Below are 24875 nucleotides of genomic sequence, written 5' to 3' on the forward strand. Positions count from 1 at the left end.
ACCGGCACTGGGCTTAAAGATAGTGTCAGCATATCTCGAGGCTTGCAGAGTGTGCTCTGCGCAGGCGTGCCTGCTGCCATTTGCCACATATTAAGGCTAAGCCCAGTGCCTGTGCATATAATTACCACAATCCCGACAACTTGTTCACTTGGCCTGAACAAGTTGTCTTGGGTACCTCTGTCAAATGTACAACTGCCGGTCATCTTTTCACACTCACACCAGGGGAAGAGAAACAGCAACAAATGCAGCCATAACAACCACCATGGTGCAAAGACTAGTCTCCCCAGGCCGCGGCTACCCACTTGCCTACCCACCTTGATTTACTGCTGATTTATTCTCTGTCCTTTTCTGTCATCATCTTCCCTTTTGGAAGCTGCTCTGAAATCTCAGGCTGCCAAACATCCTATAAAAATAAATTCTTTGCTAGACCTGGATGTACCTTCCTATGGAATCAAATAGAACAAGAATGTCAGGATTCAGAGGTACCCCAAGAAAGCTTTTGCTTATTTAGTAGTCTAAAGATGAATTTATTGATTCTGACCCCTATATAGAGCAACACCCAGCACTGAATGGAAGACTCTGATTTCAGGATGGAAGTACCTCCAGGATTAAGTGGCCTCTATTTTTATTCACCTGGATAGCTACCTACACTAATGAGTGCTAAGTATAGTGTTTTTGAGAACTTAGACGCCTCTCTGAGGGCTACAATTTCTGACTTAAAAAAAAACCTGGAAGATTTTATGAAATTTACTCTGTGCTCCTTAGAGAGATGGTAATAGGAAAAGTTAGTTTGTGTTGGACTGCTGTGAACATGTAGACTGGATGTTCACCCTGTTCACTTGGGAGAACAACTGTTTCAAGGTGGCCTCTTTTTGCCTGGGTACCCTAATTTTAAATGATGGTAGCCCAATAAACTGAGGAAAATGAAATGCAGGGATTCTATGCTAGATGGTAAGCACCAGGTGCCATGCCCTGGCCAGAAGTTTGTTTCACTTGGGCTTTGTTTCAAAATCATCACATACTAAAAAAGATAGTGAAAGCCAGTTCTTGGATGTCCACGCATTATTAGGAGAAAAAAAAAAGCAAATGAGGAGGATCACTCAACCTAAGAATCCAGATAGATATTATAGAATCTCTCAACATAAGAATCCAGTAGGATTCTATGGGGAAAAAATTAAAATAACCCTTGGTTTTGTTGCATGGTGCAAAAATCAAGATGTTACAAGAGATCCCAGATGTTGCACGGTAATCCCAGGTTCCAAAGCAAACTCAGTAGACACAGGTGATCAATTCCAGGCCTTTATTGTAATCCATCAGCAAAAGGTTGTAAATCCATCCACATCTCCAAAGGAGACTGCGTGCATTAGAAGTGGGGAGGAGAGAAGCAGCAAAACGTCCCCTTCAGCTGACTTTTATTACAATCTAGGGTTCCCTCCTTGAAACACATACATGGAGACAATTCATTGGTCCGTTACACATCACCAGTTGTTCACTTTGTACATCTCATTTATACATCATACAGATTTGAGCAGGCCGTAGGTGGTACTGCAACCCCTTAATTCAAAAGCTGACCTCATCTCATCATACGTTCTTCTGTTGGCCTTCGAAATGCAACTTACTTTGTCATTCATGTCACGGTGTGTGTGTTCATCTAAAAACTGCTGCAAAATGATTCTCTCTGGGAATCTGACCTATGATGTTAACCTGGAAATGACTTTGGTGTGTTCTCTTTTAAACCCTAGAACGTAGTTAGACCTCTAAATCTTACTTAAAAGACTGTTACGTGTTAGTTTCATGTGTTAATGCACCAAGACTGGTTTTAAAATGAAGAACAAGAAATATAAGGAGAGCTAAGCTTCCTAGTGGTTTCTATGAGAGCCGGTGTGAATATTTGTTTTCTAGCATTTGTGTGTGCAAGTGGTGCTCTGAAGAAGCCTTCAAACTGAAAAGTTCAAACTGCTGGAATATTTTTTTTCCTGTGGTCTGAAAACAAAGGCTATTCATTCAAATGCATTCTTATCTGTTGTGCTGAGAACACTGCGGCACGTGGCCAAGTTCAGCAAACCGTTTGTGAAAAACTGAAACCGTTTCTTTTACTCTAGTTGAACATTCAAAGATGGACCATGCTGTTTACGTTTCAGGTAAGCATTCCTGCTAAACTTCTACTGATAACACCTTGTATCCGTTTCACAGCCTTATGTTGTTTGGTCCACATTCATTCTTCTTCCTGCCTGCCTAGTTGTTGAATCATTAAGGGCACAATCCTAACCCCTTATGTCAGTGCTTTCCAGCACTGGCATAGCAGTGCCAACGGAACATGTGCTGCATCCTGCAATTGGGTGTCACTCATGGAGGCCTCCTCAAAGTAAAGGAATGTTTGTTCCCTTACCTCGAAGCCACATTGCCCTTATGTCAGTGCTGGAAAGTACGGACATAAGGGGTTAGGATTGTGCCCTAACTCTCTAGCACCTCCACTCCAGCCTTCCTCCATGAACCACTGTGCCACCCAGCATCCAGGGTGGTAACACTCCACAATCCCCTGCCCCCTTCCTATCTGATTACCACCAACTTATGGAAGTCAAAGCCACACAGGCTGATCAGCCAACTTCCCTGGATTGCTTCTAAGTGCCCTCACTTCTTCTCTCCCATGTTGCGACAACAGGCAACTCAGATCCCTTCCCAGGCCACCTTCAAGGTTATCATATCCCTCGCATGCGTAGGTCGCCTTGGTGGATGACCTACGCCGGGGACTGGACAGGGGGAGTGTGTCCCTGTTGGTCCTGCTGGACCTCTCGCCGGCTTTCGATACCATCAACCATGGTATCCTTCTGGGCCGACTGGCCGAGTTGCTAGTTGGAGGCACTGTTTTGCAGTGGTTCCGCTCCTACTTGGAGGGTCGATCCCAGATGGTGGTGCTGGGGGTTGCCTGTTCAACACCCTGGCCTTTGAGGTGCGGGGTGCCACAGGGTTCAATTCTGTCCCCCATGCTATTTAACATCTACATGAAACCGCTGGGAAAGGTCATCCGGGGGTTTGGAGTGGGGTGCCATCAATATGCTGATGACACCCAGCTTTATCTCTGCTTTCCTCCAGACTCCAGGGTGGCGGTTGAGGGCCTGGAGTGCTGCCTGGAAGCAATGCGGATCTGGATGGGGGCTAATAAGCTGAAATTAAATCCGGATAAGACAGAGGCTCTCCTGGTTCGGAAATCCTCGATGCTGGTGCTGGACTATCGGCTTGCTCTGAATGGGTTTGCACTCCCTCTGAAGGAGCAGGTCCGCAGCTTGGGGGTCAACCTGGACTCGCAGCTGCTCCTGGATTCCCAGGTGGCGGCTGTGGCTAGGGGGGCCTTCGCTCAGCTTCGGCTGGTGCGCCAGCTGTGGCCGTACTTGGATCGTGCAGACCTGGCCACTGTGATCCATGCTACGGTGACATTGAGGTTAGATTATTGTAACACGCTTTATGTGGGGCTGCCCCTGAAGACGGTTCGGAAACTGCAATTAGTGCAGAATGCGGCCTGTGTGGTCACTGGAGCTAGGCGATTTGACTCTGTCAGTCCGCTTCTCCGGGGGCTACATTGGCTGCCATTTCCGGTCCCAATTCAAGGTGCTGGTTTTGACCTTCAAAGCCCTATACTGCTCTGGGCCAGGCTATCTTAGAGATTGCCTACTTCCGTACAATCCGGCTCGTCCTCTCAGGTCATCAAAGAAGGCCTTTTTACAAGTGCCAAGTGCCTTGGGTGGTGGCCCAAGGAGGTTCGTGGGGCGGTGGCAAGAAATAGGACCTTCTCAGTAGTGGCACCAACATTGTGGAACTCCCTTCCCCATGACTTAAGAATGGCTTCCTCTCTTGAGTTTTTTCGGCGAGGCCTGAAGACCCTGGTCTTTAAAGAAGCCTTCTGATTTCATGGCCTTTTTAACACTTTATACATCTTTTAGTTTCTTTTTGACAGGCTGGATTCCTCTTTGATTTGCTGTTTTATGCTCTTTTTATTCTGATTTTATTCTGACTACTATTTTTATGGCCTCTGTTAATGTGTTTTTAATATGTTTTTATCTGTCTTAAATCATGTTTTTTAAAATTGTTTTTACATGTTGTAAGCTGCCCTGGGTCCCTTTCAGGGAGAAGGGCGGGATATAAATAAAGTTTATTATTATTATTATTATTATTATTATTATTATTATTATTATTATTATTATTATTATTATTATTATTATGCGTAGGGCTTGCTCCATAACACTCTTCCTGTTTCTGTGACCCCTCCTGCCCAGGAGAATTTGCATGATTGACAGTTTGCTGCTGTGGTCCCTGCAATGCTGAATCTCACCATCTCTGTATCTAGGGCCAGCCCAAGACCTCCTGATTCCTAAGGTGGCATGTCAAATGCTGCCCTTCTCAATTTACAATAGTCCCTTGAAGTACTTGCTAACAAACTCAATCCCCCAAAGTCTCATTAACTTCCAAAGTCATGAGAATGGTTCATTATTTCTGAGATAAGTTCCTCCTGTACTCAAAGGATCACTGTGTCAATGCAAGAGGGTTCCTTTTACTATGCCAATTATTTCTGTCAACCCTGGGGACTAATAGCTCTTGGGACTGGGTTTAGAAAACAACAATTAAAACTTGATTGTGTCTTCATCAGAGTTCAATAGCAGATGGAGATGGAGAAAGAAGAAGGTTCTCTGCAGCGCTTAATAAAGGCCCACCTTAAAACCAGTATACCAAGCAGGTAACAAATTGGGTCTGATTGTATTTTTTTTTTAAATAAAAGAACTCTTGACATAGTGTCCTGAATGTGAAAACCCTTCTATGGATGGTTTGATGATTTTAAGAGCTTGAATATAGGATTTCCCATCTTTAGTACAGTTTCGGTTTTCTGTCATTCTCCCAAGAATAGACACTATAAGGTCACTCTTCCAAGAATTTCAGCTTTCATTTTCATTAAACCAACAAATATTTAATGCTATAATGGTAGAGAAAAGCTTGAAAGAGTGTGAGAAGGGACAAGAGGCCAATCAACTGAAAGAGGGCAGTGTGCACATGTAGAAGGATCACCTTGTAATAGGTATGAGCACCCACTTACTTTGGCATAAAATGGAATGGCTCCTGAGTTAAGCCTTTTTGGGGGAGGGGGGTGAAGGCAGAGACACGATCCCCAGGATGGCATCATTAAAGGAGGGGTGAAGGGGGCTGTTTTAATTCACAGGGGGCTGCTGCACCATCCAGGAGTTAGAAACCCTTGCTTACCTCCAGATTAACACCTTATGAGGTTTCTTTGTCAACAGCCAGATGGTTGGTCAACATGAGTGGTCTACCAGAACTGAGGACATAGCAAAGGGCATGCAAGAACGAAACAGACAAGGCAGGATTCAAGAGGAGGAAGCGCAACGAGGGCAAAAGGAACACAGAGTAGGCACCTCTTAGTGGAACTATTGACCATCCTTGAAACAAACGCTTTCTGCTTCTTTTTTACAGAGACAGTTGAAAGGCTACATTCAGGCAGACACATATGGCTTCAAGTGTGTGTGTGTGTGTGTGTGTGTGTGTGTGTGTGTGTGTTCCAAAGTATGCTATTGCTGTAAATGAGGGGGATACACACTGGGGCTACAGTTTCTCCTCTTTGGTCACTACAGTCAGTGCTGCTGCCAGGCTGCTGGATGCCCTGGAGCCAAACTTTACACAGAAATCGCCCCCATGGCAACCTTGTCCATCCCCCGATACCGTGTTGGGCACTTTTTGATTCATTGGGGAAAGCATGTATTGCCTTAGTTTTGAAGACTAGTGGCATGGTCCGTTCTTTTGAATGCAGTAGTACACTTGTGTTCATGAAAGAGGATTCACCCACAGGCATTCTGTGAAGACATACCCTCCTCTATTCCAATCCTTTTCTCCTGCTATGCAATTTATCTGGCAATGTGCTGCTCACCTACTGCCAATATGGGGGGGGAGGGGTTGCTTCTACACCTTATATATGCCTCATGATACATATGCCTCCTATACAATTATCCAGTGGCCTCTTCTCTCCCATATCCCTGTGTGTACCCCAGTCACATTTCTTGTGGGAGGTGCCTTTGTCCTGGGAGCCTGGAAGGGAAAGAGTTTTTGAGAACTTGACTGAGAAGAATGGGGGGGGGAGAGTCCTCTTAGCATGCCTACGCTCTGTTTTCATTGTCAGGGAACAAACAATATCAGGATTCACGTGCCAGTCAGATAAGGTTTGCAGCTACGTTTGCCAGAGAAGACGAAATTCTATAATTGCTTTCTGACATTGAATTTGTTTTGATGCTTCCTGTATCTCTAGCAAGCATACTTACAGCACAATCCTATGCTTTACTCCAAAGTAAGTCCTCTGGTCTAGAATGGGGCTTACTCTCTGGAAAGTGTGCAATGTAGTTTTAAAAAACATTTTGTGTTGCATGTGCAGTTTATCTAAGGTAACTGTTGAAATTTGTACTGTGATGAGAGCTTTTCTGGTTTAAGCAGAACTGATATACTTTTATCTGATGGGAAAATTTTGAGTTTTTGTGTTCACCTTAATTTACTTCAATATTTAGCAGTTCAAGGTCTTTTCCTGTAAAGACAGAATTCTCACCCTCAGTGAGGCTGTCTAGCTGAAAAAGAATTTCATCTGAATGACCATCTTGGAAAGATGGATCACAATATCTGCCCTGGACATTTGCTCCGACAGATGAAGGGCGGGGTATAAATATTTTAAATTAATAAAAATATTGTATCATTTTCATCTCTCCTCTAGAATCCCTGTGGTTCAACTCTGTTACATTTCCAAAGCAGGAGCAAATAAATATCTCATTTTTTAAACATCTTTTTGAAATTTCCAGCATTAACAGTATAAAGTGTGATGCTGTCTCCTGCCTAGGCTGTTACAGTATCTTGGCTGAAGATGGACTCCATCAATCTGAAAGGAATACAGATGTCACAGGATTTGTCCACAAGGGATTCTCTATTGATCCAAAGAACAAGAGTCTTCTCTTTGCTATAGGCCTGTTAGTCTACCTGTTGACTTTGGCAGGGAATCTAGTCATCATTATATTGATCAGAGTTGACCAACGCCTCAAAACTCCCATGTACTTCCTCTTGGGGAATCTCTCTTTTGTAGAGATCTGTTACAAATCTACCGCAGTTCCAAAGATGCTGTGGGACCTCTTATCAGGGGACAAATCCATCTCCTTCATAGGATGTGCTCTCCAAATGTATTTCTTTGTCACTTTGGGAGGCACAGAATGTGTACTTCTCTCAGCCATGGCTTATGACCGCTATGCAACCATCTGTCACCCTCTGCACTATACCCGGCTCATGAGACAGCCCATTCGTGGCATTTTGCTGGCGGTTTCGTGGATTATTGGCAACATCAATTCTGTTGTCAACACAGCATTAATCTTTTCCCTAGATTTCTGCCACTCCAATGAAATTGACCATTTCTTCTGTGACATTCCTCCTATTCTGCAACTTTCTTGCTCTGATGTATTTCTTGTCAAGTTGATGAACTTCACTATCTCTGTGGGGGTCATTATTGTGCCTTTCTCCCTGACTCTACTTTCCTACACCCTCATTGTCTCTGCAGTGCTCAAAATCCACACGGCCCATGGTAGGATCAAGGCATTCTCTACCTGTGCTTCCCACCTCACTGTGGTGAGCATCTACTGTGGCACCATCATTTACACCTATATACGTCCCTCCTCAAACCATTCCTTGGAAGAGGATCGCCTGGTTTCTGTGTTGTATGCCATCATTACTCCCCTGCTAAACCCCTTGATCTACAGCTTTGGGAACAAGGAAGTGCAGGGGGCCTTTTGGAGAGCGCTTGGGAAAAACAGGTTATAAGTATGGGATCAATGTCTTGAGAAGGTCTGATGTGACACACAGTCAATGGGTAGCCCAACCATATCCTGCACTGGAACAGGAAGGCTGACTAGCCTGTGCTGTATCCAGCGCAGGGTAGGAGGTGGCTGTTGTGCAACTTGGAATAAGGTCTTATTGGTCACCTGTTGGTTTCCTTCTGCTTCTGACCTAGGTACAAAATATGTGCTCAACTCTATGTGTACTAATTGTTGAAACACTAATGCATTTGTAAAGGCCTCTGCTAAAAAAAAAAATAATAAAGATTGATGGAAAATCTCCCGGTGATTTTTGTTTGACCTAGGTATGAGTTTGCAAAAGTTAGGGAGGGCCTTCAATGTTCCTCTCATCTTCACAAGTTGTTTATCTAAGGGGCATGTCAGGAACATAACAGGGGTTAGGTTACTGGGGGAGCTGCTCCTGTCATACCCCCACCAGACCCAAAATGCTCCTAATTCACCCACCCTATTTCCTCTGTTTTCCTCCCTGTTTCCCATCCCCCACTCCCACCAGATGCTTACCTGTACCAGCAGGTACAACTGAGTCTGGTGATTTCCTTCTAGCGCTGCCACCTCTTGCAACAGAACTTGGAAAAATTGCCATTGGTAGCGCACACAGATCACTGCCATCCGCCATTTTACAGTAGCAGAAAACCTTTCCACCACCGTAAATGGCGTGCGCTGGCCTGATTCTAGTTAGGATTGAACCATGTGGCAAGGTCTGTCTGGGACAGGAACAAGTGCAGCTAGAAGACCAACCATGGCCCACACCTGCTTATCCAGGATTAAGGTGGGCTCCAGGAGCATTACCAATTTGTGTACCTGGTCCTTCCTGCGGAATTCAACCTCATCAAGAACCAGTTAACATAATGTCATTGTCCACAGCATAAGGAGAATTTCTATCTTGCCCATATTTCATTTTATTGTATGGTGCAGATTTGTGATTAAGTGACCATCTGAGCATAAATATCATCCTCTTGTGAAGAGGAAAAGCTTGCCATATGTCAGGTAATTGCCACTCTATGTATATTCTGTTGCTTCAGCACCATCTCTCTGAACATTATGTGTTTCATATTTATATATGCCTGTGTGTGCCTACTAGTGTGAAAGACATTCAAATCAGGAAATGCATCCAGAATGCACTTTCATTGTGCAAAGTTACAGAGCTACAATTTCCTCACTTGCTCCTTTTTTAATAGCAAGGAGTTATAAGGGAAGCACAAGAGATGGACAATTCATAATTGCCTTTTTTTTTAATTAGATGTTTTCAGCTATCAGAGAGGGAATGTTAATTACCTGGTCCAGATCCAATGTATGTTATGATGGCTTCGGGTGTGGCATTTTAAGGTTGTGTTTATCATCCTGTGACTTGCAATATGTCCAAGAAAATAATTATGAATGTTCCTCTATACCTCAAATGTTGTGTATCTAGTGCTAAACTACCTCTACCGAATACTCTTACTTGAATTCTCAAAAGGAATAAATAATGCTATCTGTAAGAATCAAAATAGTATGTAGCAATCATTCCCCTGGGCACATCACACTGGCGTATTTGCCTAGCCTGGTCTGTGTACTGTACGATTTGGAACTCTGGCTTGAAGGAGCCAGAGGGAGAAGTATTGGTGAGCTTGCTCCTGGCAATTTAAGAGGATTTTTCTTTTATTGAGATATATTCCAGGATAGAGCTTCAGAATGGGTTACTTACTGCATAAAACAAAAAGATAAATACTGAGCAGGTAAGGTTATAATTGAAATACTATGTGTGATGAACAACATCCTCAATATATTATTACTTTATTACAACCTATGCTGGGCTTACAATTCAGGATCTAGCTAGATCATTATAGCTTACAATTCAGGCTCTAGCCAAGATTCTATCATTATCATTATTAATTTCTGGCCTTCCGTCATCATTTATGACCAGATCGTTAAGCACATGAAATGATTAAATATTTGTTGACTTCACTGTCTTCAGGAAGACATTCTGAGATGTATTGCATTAGTAAAAATGAAACAGGTGATGTTAGCAGCTAATTTCAATGAAAACTCATAAACATTTGCGTTTAGATCTGAAACCAGTTCTTTTCCTCAGTCCAACAACTAGTTCACACATGTATGTTCCCCACTTGATGGCTGCAGCTAAGCTTGCATGTGTGAGCCATCACACCTCACAGTCACCAGTTCAAATCACACTCCACAGTTTAATCTTATATTAACAGAGATGAGTTTTAAAATATAATTGCAGCTGCATGCAAGCTCCTTTCCCATCACACTAAACTGGAGAACTTTGGGCAATATAAGAATGTGGTGGAGCAGGTCACAAGGTCGTCCCCCCGACCTGTCCCGTCCATCCATCCCCCCACTACATGTGGCAATCCAATGTGGAAACAAGAGCTTAGCACTTGGGTTGAAGAAAGGTGACTGGTAGGGGAAGTTTCACGGGAAAACCAATGGGTAAGGAAGAGATAAGAATCCTTTTCTCACCCCAAAATTCTCCACTACAAATGGCATCATCCCAGTGGTGATTTCTTCAAAGGAGAAGCGTGGGCCAGGATTACATGTTGGAGGAAAAGGGAGAACTTGGAGTTCCCCTCTTGGACAATGCTGTGCTTGAGGCAAGTGATGCATCATTTTCCTCTGACAGATATGCCACATGCAGTTAATTATTTGTGGGGAAGAGGCAAAGAGGAGGAGAAATAGTAGCAAGGTGTCAGGTTCTTATAATGAACGTACCAAATTCAGTGGAGACAGCCACTAGCTAAAGTTCAGGTACATTCATGAAAAATATATCTATCAATAGCCATTACAAGTCCCCAAACACTTATTTCAGGCTGCAGTTCAATTCACACATTCCTGGGAGTAAGCTCCATCAACTGAAATGAGACTTACTCCTGAGTAGACTTGGGCTAACAAAGGCAGAAAACAAATCTCTGTGGGCCCAATCCAATCTAACTTTCCAGCACCGGTGCTGCCACAATGCAGCTCCGCGATAAAGGAACAAACGTTCCCATACATTGAGGAGGCCTCTGCGACTGCCTGCCCATCACAGGATGCAGTGCATGCCCCATTGGTACAGCTGCATCGGCACTGAAAAATTGAATAGGATGGGGCCCAAAGTCATCTTGAATGCATTGCATACTTGTTATAATATGTATCTCTATCAAGTTCTGGGGAATGTAATAATTCATTTCATTTAAACGGCACTATTTAGAGTCCAATTCTATTCTTATCCCCCCGCCCACTGGTGCAGCCACGCCAAAAATGGGCACACTGTTTCCAGTAGGGGAGGACAAATCAGGAGGCTTCAGAGGCAAAAGGAACTAAATAAAAGAGGAACACCCTCTCCTGCTGCTAAATAAAATTGGAGCAGCCACTTGAAAAAGCTCCTCTTAACCAGTTAGCTTAACCAGGGGTTAAGAGGTAGCAGGGGTTAAGAGCAGGGACAAATCAGGAGGCTTCAGAAGCAAATGGAGCTTAATTCCCCTTACACTTTTGTAAGCCTCCTGCTCCTCAGTGGGTTTCCTCAGACTAGCAATTTCACTAGTGGAAGTTTAGGGAGAAAAGGGGGTGGGGAGGCTGCAGAAAAGGGGATAGGATCCAGTGCATGCCCCCCACAGCCTCCCTGCCTCCCTTTAATACAGTATGTGGTCCTAGAACTGGAATTTTCCTTACCTTGATATATTGATGATGCAATGGTAAGAGGGTTTTCTGGGACATGGCAGAGTAAGGGCTATTTGCCCCAAGGGGGGAGAGATAGAATAAGCACTATTTCATCTGAATCTGTTATTTCAGACAAATCTAGAATCTGTTAACTTTAAAGTTAAAAACAAATATTAGGAGATCCAATCGCAACTCTCTTCTAACAAATAGTATCTTGGGGAGAAAAGTGTTCTGTGTTATATTTAGCTTGATCTGTGCATCCAAATTCTGTTTCTGGTTGTAACACTGGAGTTACCCCTGCCCTGATACAACACTGTTACAATCAGAAGGGAAGATGATGTGCTTAAAAATACTTCATGTGTGGTGGTTGGAGAAAAGCATTTTTATTGTCAGCAGGGAATGGAGTTCAGGTGCGGAGGTATGCTGACCCCCCACTGAATTCCATTATAATGGGGTTGGATCAGATATTCCCATAGTCCTGGGAACTGGAGTTTATGAAAACTGATGTTTCTTCTTGAACAGTTAAAGGTATATAAATTCTGTGAGTTTCTGAGAGTTCATTAGGAGGAGGAAGCTAGAAAGAGAAAGCAAAGAATGGAAGGCAGCACAAATACTTTCTAGAGATTAAAAATAAACTGCTGTTGTGCTTTGACTGTTCTCATGCTTGTATTTGTGTGGCTAAACCCTCTATTCCATGTGCCACCTTTTGACAAATATTCCATTTAATATTCCCTCACAGATGGAGCCCCTACATCGGATGGTGCAGAATGGCACAGCTGTTACTGAATTTATACTCTTGGGGCTCTCCAGTGACCCAGAGGTCCAACTCATTCTCTTTGGTCTCTTTCTCCTTTGCTACTTGGTGGCCCTAGGTGGAAACACTCTCATTCTTCTCATCACCGCTTTGGACAGCAGACTGCACAACCCCATGTATTTCTTTCTGGGTAATCTCTCTGTTGTGGACATCGGGTACACATCTTCCACTGTTCCCAAGATGCTGATAAGTTATCTCTCTCAGGACAAGCGAATCTCCCTTGCTGGTTGCTTCTCCCAAATGTATTTCTTCATCTCCTTTGGTGGCGTTGAATGCCTCCTGCTGGGTGTGATGGCATATGACCGGTATGCTGCCATTTGCCACCCACTGCACTATGGTGTATTCATGAACCCCAAAACGTGTGTGCGGCTGGCAGTATCTGCCTGGATTTTGGGCTTGACTAACTCTGGTGTGCACTCTGGCATGATGTCCCTTTTGTCATTCTGCCGGGACAATGTCATCCGACACTTCTTTTGCGACGTCCCACCCCTGTTTCAGCTCTTCTGTTCTGACATTCAGGCCAATCAAATTGCAACCTTTGTGGTGGGTGGAGGTGTGATCATGTGTTCATTTCTGGTTACTCTGGTGTCGTACGTCTATATAGTTTTGGCCATTGTCAGGATCCGCACCAAGGAAGGTCATCTCAAGGCCTTTTCTACCTGTGCTTCTCACCTGACTGTGGTCAACATCTACTTTGGCACCATCATCTTCACATACATCCGTCCCAACTCCACATACTCCCAGGAGCAGGATCGGATTTTGTCTGTGCTATACGAGATTCTCACACCAATGCTTAATCCGATCATCTATAGCTTGAGAAACAAGGATGTGCAAGGGGCACTCCGGAAAGCCATGGGTAGGGCATAAAACTACATTCACAGAATCCAAATGATTGTGGGTTTTCTGCTTCAATATTGTGAAGCCAAGACTCAGTTCTCTATATTAGCTATATTAAATATGCTTCTGCCTGCCTTGTGGAAGTTTCAAGTTTCACTCTTGGAGCAGAGGATGTTTGTGATACAATCCACTTTTGAAAGTGTCCCACATTTCAGAAATAATTCACAAAGTGGTTTGGAATGAAATTGCTGTTTGAGAAAAAGATGTCCAAAACAGGATGTTTCCTCGGTCCCCTTCCTCAATCACATCCCTTGTGCTTATTGAGTCTGTGAACTCCTCAGAGCAAGGACTTCTCTTCTAATGTAAAGTACCATGCACATTGATGGTGCTATATTTTTATTATTAATAATAATAATTACATCTCCCTGGGTCCAAAAAGTTATCAATTTCTCTGGAGTACTGACACTGTCTTTAATTTTGAATCTACAGAGGTTGGAATGGTTAAGACCTGTCTGATTTATGCTCAGCACAGATGCTTCTCCTGGAATTTGTAGCTGAATCCAGTGACCTTGACATAGGTAATGCTGAATCTCGCCATTTTTAAGCTGTAGCTCTTGAATGGGAAGAGGACATTGTGGGTTCGAATGCTGGTTTGCCAGACATGGAGCAGGAATTTTCTTAATGGGATGGAGGGCAGTAGAATTAAATCTATAATAGAATTGCCAAATTTCAGATTGAAAGTAACAATGATAAAAAATATGGCTTTTTTTTTTTTTTTTACTACTCTCTGTGGAAATATTCACCATTTAAAAATTGTGTTCAGCCCCATTGTTTCCTCTGGCTATCGCTGCTCAGCCACTTTCTTCTTTGGCCTAACTACATGATTCACACAGGCGATCTTACCCAGTCAGGGATCACATTTGTATGGGACAATGCTGCAGTACTACATAGTAAATCACAGCTGTGAATGCAATTGGAGTGAAGCAAGCAGACTTGCTGCCTGAAACCTTGCAAATCTGTCTCGTCAGCATTGGCATTGACACCCGCCTCTAGTTTAAGTGCCAGCTGAAACTCCACCCCAATTTTGTCCCCCCTTTCTTGCTTGCAGGTGTGTTAGTAGGTGCATTCCCTCCTGCCACCACTAACTCCTTCTTGTCCACCTAGTTGCTTTTGCTGAAAGCTGTGAAGAAGGCATGGGAAGTGGATCACAGTGCCCTCCCACTTGAACCTGCCTGACCACATTCAAACACACTGACAGCACAATCCTAAGGGCCGTTTACGCCACTGGAATGAGTGTTCCAACAGCATAGTTTTATGGCTGCTGCAACCATGACAGTGCCAAAGTCTCAAGTCATGAGTGGCTGGGTTTGTGTTAGAACAAGGAGTTGACACCCGCTGCCACTGGTAAGTTTGTGTAAGGGTAAGGAGGAACGAAGGGAGGGTGGAATGGGGTGGGGTGAGCAGGACAGGAAGGTGACAGCGTGAAGAAGAGGACGGACTGGGCCCAGAAAGGGGGTGGGTTTGGCACCCACGAAAACCTAACCCCCTTTCCAGACTATGAAGCTAATTTAGGTTCAAGTTGACCCATGGCAGCTGTTGGGGCATCCCCTGGGGCAAGGGAACAAGTATTCTCTTACCCCAAGGAGGCATCAACAAGCCAAAATGCCCCTGCAGCATACAGTAGAAGTCATGTTTGCAAACTGTGTTGTCATTGGGGAGTTATGGAGTAGTCCAAAGAGACCCAGAGGCAACCGGAAGCCCTTCCCAGAGGTAAATAAAACTTTTATTAATTACCTCTGGTTGGCCTTCTGGCTCCTGTTCTAGCCCTTCAACACCATTAAATGCAGCACATGCTGCATCGAGTACAATGGTGGGTGACAGGATTGGGCAGAAAGGGTTGTACATTTTCAGTTTTCCAGTTTTCACAAAATTTTTAGAACAATTCAAGGAAAAAAGAAGAAGCAAACATTCCAACATTTATCATCTTTCAATGCCTTTTGTAAACAGTTTTCTCTTAAATAGAATTCTCTTAGCAGCAGCAATAGACCATAGGATCCAAACAGCCCAGTTCAGGGCAAATTCCCCTGTGCCAATGCAGTGGTACCATTGCAGCTTGAGGGACATCTTGCAGGGGAATTGTGCATGTTGGAGGTCTCCTCGAGGTAAGGGGACATTCACCCCTTTGCCACGGGGAAAGCCCCAGCCAGTGTCTACTTGGACTTAGGCCAACCAATTCATTAGTGCAAGTCTGAGTTTATCCATGTTGGCGAAGTACACCTGGGAAGGTGGATGGGATATGGCAAGCCAATCCCACCCCCTTTCCTGAGCCCAATCTGCTCATCCTGTTGCCACCCCACTGGCCCATTGCACCCCCCTGCCCTCAGCAGTCATTACATTACCTGGTCAATTTGTGAAGGATTTAAATGTGTTCATTTGGAATTCGTATGAATTCTCACTTCCTTTGGGGGCAAGCAGTGGAATGTGACTGCTTTAGCAACACACTACTGGGGGATGCAGGGAGGACCCATTGATTGTTCAGTTCTACATCTTCACTGTAATGTGTACTTCTTCTCAATTCACAATAGTCCCTTGAAGCAATTACAGACAAGTTCAACACTCTCTGGATCTCATTAACCTCCAAAGGCATGAGTGTGATTCATTATTTTTGACACAAAATATTTCTGCACTCAAAAAACCATACTGTTGACCACAGCGAGTTATTTTCTGTAGCAGTTCTACCTGCTTTGGGAAGCACCCAAGGCTTCAGAGCCTTGTTGCTTGGTGGGAGTGCAGAGCACTGAAGGGTTAAGAAAGGAAACTGGGGCTAAAGGAGCATGGAATCAGAGCAAATGAATGAGAGACGGCAGACAGGTTTGAAGGTATAGATGCATCAGGGAGGCTTGAAACTGGAACAGATCTAAGTTCCTCGCCCCACCTCTACCAAGCTTTTTATTAAATCTCAAACACATGAAGCAATACTTGGTAAGGGGCTAGTTACAGCTAGCTGGGCCTGAGCTAAACCACAAAGCACATTCTTAAATATAATAGCATCCTGTTGTTCAGGCACTGGGCTTAGACACTCAACATATCACCAAGGCCAAGAGTTTGCTCTTGTGCAGACGCAACAGATGCAGGTGTGCCCACTGTCATTGTTGCCACATACTAACACCAAGCCCAGTACCTGTGCATAATTACAACAATTTTCACCACGCCAAATATTTCGCTCAGCACTAGGGACAATTTAGAAAGCAACAGTTAAAATGTAGTAGTGACTTACACAGGATTTAATAATAGAGGGAGAGAGATTGAGGTTCTCTCAGAAGATTGATAAATGCCATCCTTAAAAGTCATATGCCCAGTAGGTAAGAAATTGATGCTTACTAGATTTTTTTGTTTGTTTGTTTAACCAAATAACTCTTGAAAAATGTCCTGAATGTGAAAGCCCCTCTATGTATGACTTGAGATTCTGAGAGACTGAAAATATGATTCCCCATCTCTAGTTCAATTTCACCTTTCAGTCACTGTTCCAAACATTTTGACTACCATTTTCATTAAACCAGCACTTTTGGAGCAATGAGAAAAATAATTGAAAGGATATGAGAAGGGACCATGGAGCTCTGAAGAGTTTTGCATTTATCAATGTGTAAAGCCAGAGATATGATATTCATTGTTGTGAGCTCCTCCCCCCATCAGACAGTTCAAGATAGCATGAAAGAAAGATCTGTGCTTGAAATGAGTGCACTCCACCAATTTGCTGTTGGGGTAAAATGGTAGATAGCCTGGGAAGGAAAGCTCCTCTCAAACCATTCTCAACTCTCAGAAAACCATGTTTGCCTCCAACTTGGAGAAGCATCTTTGTCAGTGGGCAGACGTCGGCATCAGCTACGTAACAGGAACAAGAGCAAAGCGAAGGGCAATATAGAAGAAATGGACAAGACAGGAAGAGGCAAAGTAGTGCAAGCAAACAGATCACAAACTTGGCACTTCTAAGGAAATTTCCTAGGAGCTACAGATCATCCCTCTATCAAACTCTTTCTTCTTTTTAAAGAGGCAGTTGCGAAGCTGCATTCAGGGAAATGCAAAAGGCTTCAGGTGAGTATGTATTCCAAGGCTAGCTGAGGCTGAGAAGGAGTGATTTTCCTGAAGCTACTCTGTACAACTGGTGCTGTACAACTGGGCCCCGGAGCAGTGCCGAACCCTGAGATTCCTATGACAGCCCACCCACTTATGGTGCACTGAGCACTTCCATTAACATTGTATGGAAGTTTCAAGAGCGATCAAGGCTTCCGTGTATACTGATTGACTACAGATGCAGTGATTGCCTGCCTCTTATTTTTTTTGTCTTTGTGAAAAGTGCCAGCATTAAAAGTTGAAACTGTGATGTCTGATAGAAAAAAATTTGGATTTTTTTGTTTTCCAATTAGGAGCTGAAATAAAAAAAATCAAGAGTTGCTCTCTTTCAGATGGTTTATTATCTAACAGGCTCGAACAGACTTTTCAAGGACAAGACCATACCCCTTGTACCTCCCCTTTTATGATCACTTTTATAACAGTAGAAAAACAACTATCCATAACAACCATGACGCAGTTTGGCTTCTCAGGACTTTCCAAACTTTCCAGAATTCATAAACCTGGGTCATTGCACCCTAGTACTGTCTGACCTGATCTTCTCTGTTCCCTTGCAAAAGTTCCTGGCTGTCAGCCACAGTTTAAAAGCTGAAAAACACATTCCTTCTTATCTGCGTAAGCAGAGAACTGCACAACCAAAGTCTGTATCCATATTTGTAGGCCTGAGAACCAGATTCAGAGAGCAATATACATTACTTGAGTTAGACAAATACATAAGTTTACATAAGAAGATATATCAATACAGGCAAACCTTAAAAATCTCCCTCAGTGCCTCCTCTTGGCACAGATGAACTAGTGAATCTGAGCCACCAACATAATCTCTTATTCAGTATATATTGATACATGATAATATAGATATATGCAAAATATGATTATACATTCCATTAACTATTATTTCTTGTAAATACCTTTGTTAGCATTAATATACTCTCTTGGGTTCAGGTGTTGTGCATGCTTTAGACACGATTATCTTACCCATGCAACAAGTACATTTTACCAAAACATATATCAATAACAGAAGACAGATAAAGACAACCAAAGTCCTTATTAGGTTATGCAACTATCCACCCACATCAGGGAACCAACTGAACAGATTAGCCCAAAATCCTACCACCAGTTTGCCTGCCATATCTTTAGCAACTGTGCGAATGTGATGTGCACGATCCCAGGTAGAGTTGTGCATATCTGGAATGAAAACACAACATTCCTGGCCAATTAAGGCGCACACACTTCCTTGAGCAGCCAATAAAAGATTGAAAACAATGCGGTGTTGTATCACAGTTTGCCTTAGTTGCTTCTGCTCAGAAGCTAAATCAAGTAAGGCTCCTGCTGTATTGTTCACCATTTGTTCAAGTATCCCTTGGACATGAATCAGGCCCTCACCTACTCTCCAAAAAGCTCTACTACAAGCCCAAGGAAAGGCTGCACAGGTACCTGTCCAATCATTCAGTGCTTTCCATGTCAGAGGATGTGTCCTATCCTCATCTTCCTTAGCACTTCGCACATTCTGCACTCTTTCAATTGGCAGTTGTTCCCTGAACAAAACTGGAGGATTCAACCATGCTAGGTAGCACGAACCATCCCATGAAGTTGGAAGAATGATATAGGCTTTGTCCCCACATACTCAATAAACACCATAGAGGAGACTAACTCTATGAAGAGCTGATACTGCATAAACTCGTAGGGCTCATCCTGACCACACAACTAATCCCTCGAAGTGTTGTTCTATAGCCTTATCCTTGCAGTAACAGAGGTAACTTCTACTGTCCTCTTTAGGTGCACTTGGATATGCTGGGACGCAATCCAACAGAATCCTCTCTCGTAGTAATTTGAGGGTTTTGAACATCAGAGCAGAATTTAAAGGCTTTGCGTATGCCCAATAGGCTCTGCTCTGGGAATATACATCTTCTAGATTTATTCCTTGCCCCCTCTTTGTTCCAAAATGTGTACCATTAAAATATCCTTTACAAACACTAGTGCCCACTGATTGTGCACCTTGACTTAAGAAACACTATTCTCCCACTCTTGGCATCACTATGGTATACTTATCAGAAACAATCCCCACATAATTCCAAGTCACGAAGCTGCTTCCTGTGGGATCCTTTAGAGAAGGTGCCTAAGTCATATTTTGTGCTGTTAGAGGAGTTGGTAGCATTGGAAAACCATTTTCACTGGACACTGGTAAAAGAGAACAAACCCAGCATGATGTATTTTGCAAGGATGGCATACGTCTCTTCATCTGATGAGCAAAACGAATAAAAGCATTAGTATCATAAATTTGTCCTAACCTAGGAGCCACATGCAAAGCCAAACCCACAATACACAGGCACAAGCTGCAAAAGTCCAAGCCATGATTCGTGGCCATCCTTCTGGAAATGGACACCAGAAAAGTTCCTCTGTTGAAGGTGCTTTAGGCTTCCCAAAAGGATAGCAAGTCATTTAAAGTTTAGTCATTCAAAGTGCAATCAAAGTTATTTAAAGTTCAGTCACTCAAAGTTCAAACTTCTGGCCTGCCTTTCAGGTTGGTCAGGCTGCATTGCTCCTGCGCTGTCAGCAACTTCTGGCCTGCCTTTCGGGTTGGTCAGGCTGCGTTGCTCCTGCGCTGTCAGCAACTTCTGGCTCACCTTGCCGGTCAGTGAGCTGCATTGCTCCTCGTTGCTTCGTCAGTGCAGGCCCCTTCTGCTGTGCACTTCTTGACCCTGGTGTGATGAATCCACGTAGGAAGTTCCTTCACTCGAACTGCAGTCGGACTCACCAACAGGGTTTCAAAGGGACCTTGCCACTTAGGACGCAACGATGCCTTCTTGTAGGATATCACCCAAACGAAATCACCTGGGGAGATAGAATGGACAGCTTCCTACAAAGGTAATGACTGCGATTGAGCGGCATATCTATGCAAAGTCACTAGATGTTGTTGCAAAGCTTTCACATACTTACAATTCTCCTCAGTTAACCCACTAGCCCCACAGTCTTTTGGAATAGAGGTTAATGGCATTAGGGTAGGAGGAACATGTCCAAATAAGAGTTCATAAGGTGACAACCTTCTCCTCTTCTTAGGCAGGGTTCGAATAATGTACAAAGCTAGAGGCAAAACCTTTGTCCATTTCATCTTAAGCTCCATACACAGCTTTGTTAGAACATTTTTCAAAGTACAGTTCATCTTCTCGACCTTTCCCGAAGATTCCGCATGATGAGGCGTGTGGTAAGCCCACCTGGTACCTATAGCTTCAGTCAATAATGTGCATATTTTAGCAGTGAAATGTGACCCTTGGTCAGAGTCCAAGATGTTAGGTGGGCCAAATTTAGGGCAAATTTCATTTAAAATTAACTTACACACAGTTACTGCATCAGCTTGTTTCACAGGAAAAGCTTCTACCCATCCAGTTAATTGATCTACCATTACAAGCAGATACTTCTTCCCTTCTGAAGGTACCAGTTCAGTAAAATCAATTTGAATATGCTGCATAGGTCTATGAGCCCAAGGTCGCCCACCTGGGGTTTTCACTTGAGATTTCCCTTTTGGATTACATTGCTGATAGTAATAACAATTTTCTACTATTCGTCTAGCAGTTTCATGAATTCCAGGAGATATGAATTGTCTAAGCACAAGGTCAGCCATTTTTTCAGCTCCCCCATGAGTATTTTCATGAATCTTTTTCAATACTTCATATTGTTTACTTCGAGGAAGCACCAACCTGTGCTCAGATTTCCACATCCCATTGTCATCAGGTTGCAATCCCCATTTTCTCCATTTTTCCTTCTCCACCTCTGGAGCAGCTTCTTGCCACTCACTTTTTTTGCAGTTCAGTTCAGTAAGACCTTTATTGGCATAAAATACAGAGAAAAAACAAAACAAAACAAAAATATACAAAGACAACACAACATAGACATCAGTCTTTTCCTCACATACTGCCCAGAGTTCCAGAGCTCTGCCTGGCAATTACCCCAGATAAAAAGGCAGTGACCCTATCAAGGGTCTCAGAGTCAGGTGTGGAAAGGAGAGACTGAAGCATGGTTGAGTCCTCCCAGCCCTGCATCCTAGTTAGCAAAGGGCCTAGATATTTCTTGCATGAGACGTCATGAAGTGGGCAGTAGAAAAGGGTATGTGTTATGGTCTCAATACAATCCCCACCACACTTGCATTTCCTCTTGCAGGTTCAGTGGTAAGGAATACCACTGAACCTGCCCGATAACACGGCTGATGGAAGAGCATTACATCTTGCAAGTGTGAATGCTCTCCGAGCCTGTGGGCACTCCAGGTGATAAAAGAAGGAGGCCGGTTTCCCAAAACTGATTGAAACATGGAGATAGAGTGGAGAGCATGTGGTTCTGGCGGCACTAAACAGCTCTTGTTGTTCAATGTCAAGAATTTTTTCTTTGACGATTCTGTAAGCAGCATCACAACCAATCATGCCTAGCTCTGCTGTGTCCAGCCCAATTGACTTGAGTTTGGTTAAAAGATCAGTGATCTCTAATGGCAGGACTGAATCCGACAATAATTGGAGCATTAGGCCAGAGGAGATAGGATTATATAAAATCCTAAACCAAAATTTCAGTAATCTTAGCCAAGCAGTCGTCTTTAGCTGAATTAACCCCACCTCGAGACACAGAACCGAGTAGGTAACGCACCTGGGTAAACCCAAAATCTTCCACAGAAAGGAGGCCTGAATGCATTCTAATGATTGGTTAATAGCCTTATACCAGACGGGAGAACCATAAAGGACCAGGGAAAGAATCTTACCCTTAAACGCCTCCAGAGCGGCAGGAACGTAACCATTGCCGCAGGTAAAAAAGAAACGGGAAATAGCTGAGGACGCCAGTTTGGATGCGTTCTGCACTGCCTTACGATGAAAAGCCCAAGTGAGCCTGTAATGGAAGTTGATTCCCAGGTACTTGAAATGCTTAACCTTCTCCATTTTATTGCCATTACAAGACCATTTAAAAGCCTTCCATCTGCTGGCAAATATCATTATCTTAGATTTAGCATAATTGATTTGCAATTTGTTGGACAGAAGATACTCTTCAGTGCGATTCAGCAGACGTTTTAGGCCAATCCTAGTACGGGATATCAGTACTGCATCATCCGCATACAGAAGTAGCGGCACTTGACTTGCACCAAGCTTCGGGCAATGGCTATCTACTTCCTTCAGGGATGGGGCAAGGTCGTTTAGAAACAGATTGAAAAGCATGGGGGCCAAGACACAGCCGTGTTTGACCCCTTTGTTGGTAGCGATGGAATGAGTTAGATTCCCACTCCAGGAGTGTCTAATCCTGCATGAAGTATTTAGATGGAGGGACCTAATCAGCAGCAACAATCTTTTATCAATCCCCATGTTTTCCAACTTGGACCAAAGAAGCTCCCTATCCACAGAATCGAAGGCACCTTTCAGATCAAGGAAGGCTACATAAAGGCGAGCCTTGCATATCCTAACCTGCTTATGGGCCAAATGCGATAGGATCAAGCAATTGTCCAAAGTTGATTTGCCCCGACAGAAGCCAGATTGCTCGGGGCCTAAGATGCCTTGTGAAGTAACCCAGAGAGTAAGTTTATTGCATAGATATTTAGCATAAATCTTACCTATTACAGAAAGCAAACTAACGGGCCGAAAATTTCGTGGTGTGGTAGGGTCATCCTTTTTATGGATAGGAATAACTGTCGCTGTAAGCCAGACATTGGGCAATAGGCCAGAACTGTCGATCACTGTAAAGACATGGGCAAGTAACTGGGCCCACCATTCCGGATCACCTTTTAAAAGCTCAGGTGGTATTTCATCTGGACCTGCAGCCTTCCCTGGCTTCAATTGCATAATTAGCTCTTTAATTTCATCAGGGGTCACAGGGGGCCAGATAGGCAGATCCACAGAGGTGAAGTCAGGGTAGGTGCCTGGGGATTTGCTCTTATTGTAAAAAATGTCTATGAAGTGTTGAACCCATGTAGATGATGGAATAATAGCAGGGTCGTATGTATGATCTACACGAACCTGCTACAACTGCCCAAAATTGTTTATTATTTTTTTGTTGAATTGCTTGATGTAGTTTATTCCATTGAGTTAAAACAAACTTTTTCTTTTTCTCTGTCAATAAAACTCTTAGTTGTTTTTTAAGGATAGAGTATTTAACCAAACAATCGGGGTCACTGTACTTTCTAAAATCTAAATAAGAAGCCCTAATACACCCCTTAAGATTCCTACATTCACTGTCAAACCAATCCTTTTTGTCAAATGCACCACAGGATTTAACCAACTTGGGCTTGGTACTCAAGACCTTAAAAACGTGACCAATAAAACCTTCAAAGGATTTGATTTGAACAAGGGGATCCGGATCCTGTAGAATGGCTGATAAAAAAACTCTGCTTGCTGGTTCCGTACTTAGACGATGGAAATTTGGGGAAAGGGCGCTGTTAGTCACAATTTTATACCTGCCCTCTGGATTTGTATCCATCTCAGCTTGTGATGGAACTCTCCCAGAATGGAGGTCAAGGACCAAGATTAAAGGTAAATGGTCACAAAGGGTTAGGTCCCCAATGGCAAAATCTTTCACATGATGTTTCATTTTAGTGGAAACTAAAATGCAATCCACAACGCTGGCACCACGAGAGGATACAAAAGTAAATTCATCAGCGTTGGGGAACTCTCTTAGCCCGTTGAGCCAGATCATGTTAGAGCTGATGGAAAACTTAGCAAGAGCCATACCATTAGCATTATAGTATGCATCTTTGGACCGCCTGCTTAGTGCGCAAATGGGGCGGAGGAAGCTGTCATCATCCACATCCCAGGCTCTGCTTAATATATCTGCTGAATTTCCCACCCTGGCATTTAAATCGCCCAGCAAAACAATTTCAGCAAGGGGGTGGGCCCTCTTAAGGTCATTCATACATGATGATAGATCATTCCAGAGCTGGGTCCTTTGTGAACTATTAAGCAAAGGAGGGATATAAGTGTTGACACAGATTAAGTCAATGTCTGCAAAAGACACCCTCAGTGCTTGTATCTTACAACAACCTGGAATGATGTCCAAAGGGCATGACTTAAACTGCTTCAGTACAAGGCTGGCTAAACCCACCAAAGGACGACCATTAGAGGTGGGTTTAGTTGCAGGTACTACAAAAGCCTTGTAGCCAGGGATATACAGATGGTCCAAAACCCATGTCTCCTGCAATAGAATAATATCAAATGTTCTAAGATATCTTAAGAAGCCACTGTCATTTTTCTTATTCTTCCACCCTGCAATGTTCCAGGAAAGAATTCTTAGTTGGGAAGAAGTAGCAGGGGCTGGAGAAGCATTAATTAGTCAATCTTTGCTTCCTGATGGACACTCAGCACCAGAAGGATGATGAGACATGCAGCTACTCAGGGCTGAGTTGGTCACAGGAGATGGTGTAGAATCCCTGGAATAAGGGACAGGAATTGCCTCAGTGGCTACTTCTAAAGCAGATTGATGAGCAGATGCTGGCACTGGAAGGGTCAGAGGATGGATTTCATAGGTCAAAGTTTCCGTGTTATAATTGAGAAGTTCTGCTTTAACCCTGTCCAGGGATCTGATAATATTTATTTGTTCTGGTCTTGTGAGTTCCTTAAAGG

At 43.5% G+C, this 24875-nt stretch overlaps 2 protein-coding genes across 2 annotated transcripts; both read left to right on the top strand.

Annotated features, from left to right (window-relative positions):
* Positions 1-2116: 2116 nt before the first annotated feature.
* On the top strand, positions 2117-7842 carry LOC136653102 (olfactory receptor 5A1-like). The gene is made up of 3 exons (XM_066630024.1): positions 2117-2141; positions 2663-2716; positions 6878-7842. The coding sequence occupies exons 1-3, from the start codon at positions 2117-2119 to the stop codon at positions 7840-7842; spliced, it is 1044 nt and encodes a 347-aa protein (XP_066486121.1).
* Positions 7843-12255: 4413 nt separating this feature from the next.
* LOC136654308 (olfactory receptor 5AR1-like) lies at positions 12256-13197 on the top strand. Its single transcript, XM_066631266.1, has one exon. It carries the CDS (start codon positions 12256-12258, stop codon positions 13195-13197), a length of 942 nt encoding a protein of 313 aa, XP_066487363.1.
* Positions 13198-24875: the final 11678 nt, after the last annotated feature.

Source organism: Tiliqua scincoides, chromosome 5, assembly GCF_035046505.1.
Source record: "Tiliqua scincoides isolate rTilSci1 chromosome 5, rTilSci1.hap2, whole genome shotgun sequence".
Lineage (NCBI taxonomy): Eukaryota > Metazoa > Chordata > Lepidosauria > Squamata > Scincidae > Tiliqua > Tiliqua scincoides.